Source organism: Habropoda laboriosa, unplaced genomic scaffold (assembly GCF_001263275.1).
Source record: "Habropoda laboriosa isolate 0110345459 unplaced genomic scaffold, ASM126327v1 scaffold243, whole genome shotgun sequence".
In the NCBI taxonomy this organism is placed as follows: domain Eukaryota; kingdom Metazoa; phylum Arthropoda; class Insecta; order Hymenoptera; family Apidae; genus Habropoda; species Habropoda laboriosa.
Genome location: NW_017100433.1, coordinates 836,413 through 842,539, shown reverse-complemented (window position 1 = coordinate 842,539; position 6,127 = coordinate 836,413). Strand labels below are relative to the sequence as shown.

Sequence of the window (6,127 nt, the reverse complement as noted above, 5' to 3'; positions counted from 1 at the left end):
TTACAGAAAGTATATAAATTACACATAATTACACACATTACAAATGTATATTTGCTCAATGATTTTTCTTGTTTTTTACGAAAAGATAAATCACTCGTTTATTTTATTGGCCTTATATTTCTTAAAATATTCTGGCACTTATTTTTATCGCGATATTAAGTATACGGCATTCTTATTCATATTAATAACCTTGTGCTTGAGATTCAAGAGTCGGTAAAAAGTTCCTTGCTAACTTACAAAAAATATGTAAAATTATAAATGGTATTTTGATCTTCAATAAATGAAATAACACATATGGACTACGCAGGTACTGTTTCGATTAGAGAATTGATAAAACTGGTCAAAAATTTCGTAAGTTGTTCTAAAACTGACCTTAGAAAAAGAATGAAATTCTTCTGTTAATAGATATTCCAATTCGCATCGTCCCATTGCATGTAGTAACAGTTGTTCTTTTAGACACCAAATACATTTCGTTATATTCGTTATATAAGTCATTGTAATAGCTGCTAAAATAAAATATAAGCAATTCTTTACAGTGGACGGTGGTAAAGAAATAACTTTTAATTTATAACCTACCGACACATGGTGAAACGAAAAATAAAACTAAAAATAATTTAATAATTAACTTAATATACGCATTATCCCTGTAAATGGTGTCGAAAAAGCTTTTTTCCGGGGTCAACTAGGATGATCTTCAACTATATGAATCTGTTAAATACGAAACGGTAAAAATAAATACCAAAATCTATTTATACGTTCTTCAAAAATATTTCTTAAAAGCCATCTTTCAATGACAAATATTACCTCGGATAATATCGCCCAATTTTCACTTTCACTGTGTACAGTCAAACGAAGTATTAATACCTTCCCTAATTTTGGATTTACTGTTCCTTGAGCAATCCCAAGTGCATCAAATTTTCCTAGTTATAACGTAAATAACGAAGTATGAATTTGAATTAAAAATATAAACATATATTTATATTATGTCATACAATACCTATAATAATATAACCATCTTCGGTAATATCATTATTATTTCTATTCAAGGATACAGATATCTCTGTAAACACTTCTACTGTTGTGTTATAAAATCTATCAGATGGATGTTCAGGATTTCCACTTCTAAATAAGTACCTACATTCACAAAATTTAACAACATTATAATTATATATTATTTAAAATACTGCACGTATATAAAGTACCTTTTTATAAAAATAGGATGGGAAAATTTGAATTTCAAATGATCTCCTGGCTGTGGCAAAAGGCCCCAAAAAAATGATTCACCCTTGTAGGCTTTTTGTAATGTATATTGTTTGTAAGGTTTAATTTGTGTTTCTACTGTTGCTTCTGGATTTTCATGCGCATAATATAATGTTATTTTTCCAAACTGTTTATCCTAAAAATAATATTTATAATTACTCTAAACTATTGGACATTAACAAATATGTAATATTTAAGCATTACTACTTTAATATACCTTCAATTTCTGTACTTTTCCTTTCAATGAAGAGTGTGTTCCTATATGTTGAAAAAGAGAGGGTTTATAATGAACCCACAGTTCTGCTTTAGCCATTTTACAATGTTTCTGAGACATAGAAAACATTAGTAAATACAAATACATGAAACGTTTCGAAAATCTACATATTCCTAACTTATTTTTTAAATTAAACTTACACTATCTTTATCAAGACTACAAACTTTAGTTGATACCAAATGATCTAATAACCAATCAACTGGTTTATCATTATGAAACATTAAAAAAAATTGGATCAACCATGGCAGTTCTGCACATTTAAATAACTTTCCTGTGTTAACAAATGTATGATAAATATAAAATAAGTTCAAAAACATTTAGTAATGAATATATCAATAACATACCAATAAATCCCAACTGACAAAAGTCCAAAACGAACCAATTTTCTTTTGTTACAATTTTTTGTAGAGCAAAAGATTTCATTGTAGTTACAAAACTTTTTTTAGCTAAAATATCATCTTCTAATTGTACATAAAATGTTCCTTTTGTCTGTGCATACGACATAAGGAATGCAAAATCTAAATTTTGTTTCGATCTCCATACTACTCGTTGGTGATCGTCACCTAAAGTATCACGCAATTTTGATAAATCCGGGTAATAAGATGCAGACGGAGATATCACATCGATCACACCAGCTTCGTATTCAGCTGGAAACCTGGAATAAAAATAAACAATTTAAACATATTAAGAAATTAATAACAAAATTAGCACAAGGCAAAAGTAACATTACTACATAATTATCTTCCAAATATAACTTACTGAACTTCAATTTGCTTTGCAACATATGTTACATATTCCAAATCCGTCTGCAAAAACAATAATAATAGTTATAATGCAGAATTTTTAAATAACTTTATTATTACTTTATAGATATTTACTTCAGCAATTAATACAATAATTAAAGTGTCTGCTGTTTCCACAGGATTCATGCGATCCAATAAGTTCTTAAGTGTTGCCATTAAATAACTCTGTACCTCTCTTTTAACTGTTGGTACACCTAGTACCATACTAACTCCAGTACGGCCTTTACTCTGAACAAATGCTGGACGTAAACTATTAGGGTCATTCAAAAAATGAGGAAGAAAATTATATATAGATGGTAATTTTATATTGGTCACATTTGATGTAGCATTGTTAAGTAGAAATTGAAGATCTGGTAAAATGTGATTATTCTCTATTAATTGCAATAACTGATGTGACAACAGGTTTATTTCTTCTTGACTTGTAACATATTTAGCATGTAAATGTTCCAATCTAGCTTGCAATTCTGCAATACTATTTTGCAAAACTGTTTCTTCGTGCAATTCTGATGGTGATAAAAGATTTAAAATGGCGCATGGTACTAATACTATAGAGAGTATGATTAAACATCGTCTTCTTATGGGTGTCAGAGCTACAAAATGAGGCGTCATCTTCTTTATACTAAACTCTACATGATTATAGTCATAGTCTTGTGGAATAAAAACAAATTCTCAATGATATCACATTATAAGTTCACAGCATGGCAAACCTAAAATATATTCATATGTGTAAATGCATTGTAATTGACCAATGTACAGGCTGAAAAAAAAATAAAAACAAATACAGTAACAAATCATAATAATGTATTATGTTGTAAACTAAAATTTTAGTTTGTAAGGTAACACAAATGAACTCATGACAAATTCAGAAGTATATGCCAATTGTAATTTTATTTTTACTTATAAAACATAGTACTTATTTTACAAAAACTGTTTAGACATATAACAAAAGTACTTTATAAAAATATATGTTAAAAAAAAAATACACAGAGAGGAAAAGATGTGATAGGAATATTTGTACTATGTTTCTCAGTGTTTTGTTTTTCGGAAAATTGATAATTACCATGAAACATTTACAACCTTGAATTCTTCGAATAATGACTAAGCAAAACTGGTAAAACGTGTTAGATTTAACAAATATCATTATCGATTATAAAATGTACATTTTAACCGGTGGTCTCTTTCAACGGAAATTTTTTTCGATCGATAATAACATTACTCTAACAATCTGCAAAATTAACTTTTATTAGAGAGTTGATAAGACTTGATAACTCTGCTTTTTAGTAAATGCCCAACAATCACGGAGAGAATAATCCTCTTACTCAAAATTGCTCAGGGTCGAAAGGTTTACTTGATCGTTTTCATTGAATTCGTTCTGGTTCATTTTACTACTAACGCGTCACTCAATTTTTCATTCTCCTTTTGACGTAGATAGATTACGTATTTTTATATTAAAACTATAAAAATTATTACAGTATATTATTACATTGATTCTACATACGTATTATGGCATAACCTATTTTACTACCAAATTAAAGGGTAGCAGCACCGACGGTAGCGATATTTGTAAATTTTTAATAGGTGATAATAGATTTAAAGGGGTACGTTTTGGTAACATATTTTAAAATTCGTGAAAAAGTAAAATCATTCGTAAATTAAAAAACAAAATGAGATTAGTTTTAAATACAATTTACGAAGCATGTTTAAATGGAAGCTGAGTTCAAATTTCAAATAATTTACTTCGTCATGTACTAGAGTAATGATATAAGAACGAGATCAAAATAACATAATAAACATTTACATCATAAATATAACATATATTTTTCTAATCAAGTATTACATAAAACTAATATTTTTTAATATATTTGGATTAATGTAGAAACATTTAAATTTAAGTTATTTTAGGTTCCTTAGCAACGTTATGTAATAAAGAGATTAATAAATATATACATATACATGTATATATAAAATGTATGTTTTATTTTCCCATTACTTTAATTTACGGTAAAAAATGAATGGAAACTTATTTTATATGTTTTTCATTCACACTTTTTTACTTAAATGTTGCAAATTTTACAACAGAAAATATAATTTCATGCTAATATTTAGTATCGCTACGTGTTAAAATAAATGTAGCAATGAAAATGGTTTAATCTTTAGAGACTTAAAGAATTTTGGGAATCCCACTAACACAATTATAATAATTTTATTACTGCTTTTGTTTTTCGTCATTGTTTACTAAATATTGTTTACGATTATTTAATAATACATGGAATTTCATGTTGTACTGAAACATCATGAATGATGAGTGTTAACATTTACATATCTGTATTGAATTGTAGATTATGAAATATTAACCTAGAGACTTTTTCGATATGACATCTTTCACGTGGCTTCGACAGAACCTACGTGTTTTTGAATACTTACAAGGTTAAGTGTGTGTCATGTATTGATTATTAACTAGATATTAATTACTTGGATGTATTAAATATCTTTTGCATTACAATTTATCAACAAAATGACGGTAAGTTGCATACAGTATTATTTAAATGCATGTTCTAATTTTGTAGTCATTTGATCATCTAGCATCTGCAACTATTTCCATATAGTTTATAATACATCAGTCATTAATTTTTAATCAATAAACAATAATTTTGTTATAATAATTTGTTTATAAAAATACAACTAATAGGTAATGTCATTCATTGTACCCTTAGACTAAGAAAACTAAAGTAGCAACAAAAGGGGCAAAACAGATAGTAGAAGAAAATGTAACAACATTGACCTTCTATCAGAATATGATAATTGGAGCAATAGGAATATATTTTACTGTTATGATGTTGCTCTTTAACTTTACAACATTATCAATAGTAAGTATCATATTTAAAATTTTATTTTTACTTTTATAATGCATATCTTAAATCATATGTATCATTATGATATTAATCACAATTACAGACGTTAACCATATTTTCTGGAATTGTATATATAGGAAGTTATCAATTTATGAAATACATAGCACATGCAACATATGCAGAATCTGGACAACTTTTAGATTCTGGAATTGATCTTAACATGGAAGGAGGTATAGCAGAGTAAGTATCACAAATGATTTTAATAACTTCTTTAAATAATATAACACTTTATTACAATATAACAGCTCTGTTAGATATAATAACACTCTCTCATTTTATTCCAGACATGTAAAAGATTTAATTATATTAACTTCAGGAGTACAAGTACTCTCTCTTATATCAAATTATTTTTGGTTGTTATGGCTTCTTGTAAGTATACTTAATAAAATAAATGTTATAAATATAAAACAGTACATCATCATAAATTATAAAACATTTTAAAGTAACTTTTTTTTCTCATATTCCTCTCAACTTTTACTTACATAAAATACTTAAATAGATTACAAAATGTTTACATTGTATCATTATAACAGGTACCATTGAGAGGAGGTTGGATGGTATGGAAACAAATATTAGCTCCATGGTTTTTTGCTCCTGCTCCAGAACAACCTGAGATTAGTGAGAAGAAACAACGGAAATTGGAAAAAAAAATGGCTAGACGGCACTAGTATTTTGATCACATAATAGTGCATTCTGAATCAATATTTAAGAATTTCATGGGTGTGGGATAGAGTTGAGCAAGATTATGGAAGAAAACTACCTACTACATGACTTTTGTTTCAGCTTACATTGTTTCATATGCTATTTATGAAAAAAGTAACTATGTCTTTTATATAAATTTTTACATAAATTATAAAATTATTTTTTTAAAAAATAAC

The 6,127-nt window shown here is 27.1% G+C and overlaps 2 protein-coding genes across 2 annotated transcripts; one reads left to right on the top strand and one right to left on the bottom strand.

The window, feature by feature from the left end:
* Positions 1 to 641: 641 nt before the first annotated feature.
* LOC108575836 (alpha-1,3-mannosyl-glycoprotein 4-beta-N-acetylglucosaminyltransferase B) lies at positions 642 to 3,434 on the bottom strand. Its single transcript, XM_017938744.1, has 10 exons — positions 3,398 to 3,434; positions 2,413 to 3,094; positions 2,294 to 2,340; positions 1,879 to 2,189; positions 1,675 to 1,805; positions 1,478 to 1,585; positions 1,203 to 1,396; positions 998 to 1,134; positions 805 to 920; positions 642 to 708 (listed from the first exon to the last, which is right to left on the bottom strand). The coding sequence occupies exons 2-10, from the start codon at positions 2,944 to 2,946 to the stop codon at positions 679 to 681; spliced, it is 1,608 nt and encodes a 535-aa protein (XP_017794233.1). The 5' UTR covers positions 2,947 to 3,094; positions 3,398 to 3,434; the 3' UTR covers positions 642 to 678.
* A 1,253-nt stretch (positions 3,435 to 4,687) lies between these two features.
* LOC108575855 (transmembrane protein 208) lies at positions 4,688 to 6,058 on the top strand. The gene is made up of 5 exons (XM_017938769.1): positions 4,688 to 4,858; positions 5,052 to 5,204; positions 5,293 to 5,429; positions 5,534 to 5,618; positions 5,783 to 6,058. Exons 1-5 carry the CDS (start codon positions 4,853 to 4,855, stop codon positions 5,915 to 5,917), a joined length of 516 nt encoding a protein of 171 aa, XP_017794258.1. The 5' UTR covers positions 4,688 to 4,852; the 3' UTR covers positions 5,918 to 6,058.
* The last annotated feature ends 69 nt before the right edge of the window (positions 6,059 to 6,127 follow it).

Excerpts from the sequence above, each read along its gene's own strand:
- LOC108575836 (XM_017938744.1), bottom strand. The coding sequence starts at position 2,946 with ATGACGCCTCATTTTGTAGCTCTGACACCCATAAGAAGACGATGTTTA. Across the intron at positions 2,190-2,293 it reads GCAAAGCAAATTGAAGTTCA|GTTTCCAGCTGAATACGAAG; the intron begins GTAAGTTATATT and ends TTTTTATTCCAG. Across the intron at positions 1,806-1,878 it reads TTGTCAGTTGGGATTTATTG|GAAAGTTATTTAAATGTGCA; the intron begins GTATGTTATTGA and ends TTGTTAACACAG.
- LOC108575855 (XM_017938769.1), top strand. Across the intron at positions 5,205-5,292 it reads ACTTTACAACATTATCAATA|ACGTTAACCATATTTTCTGG; the intron begins GTAAGTATCATA and ends TCACAATTACAG. Across the intron at positions 5,619-5,782 it reads TTTGGTTGTTATGGCTTCTT|GTACCATTGAGAGGAGGTTG; the intron begins GTAAGTATACTT and ends TCATTATAACAG.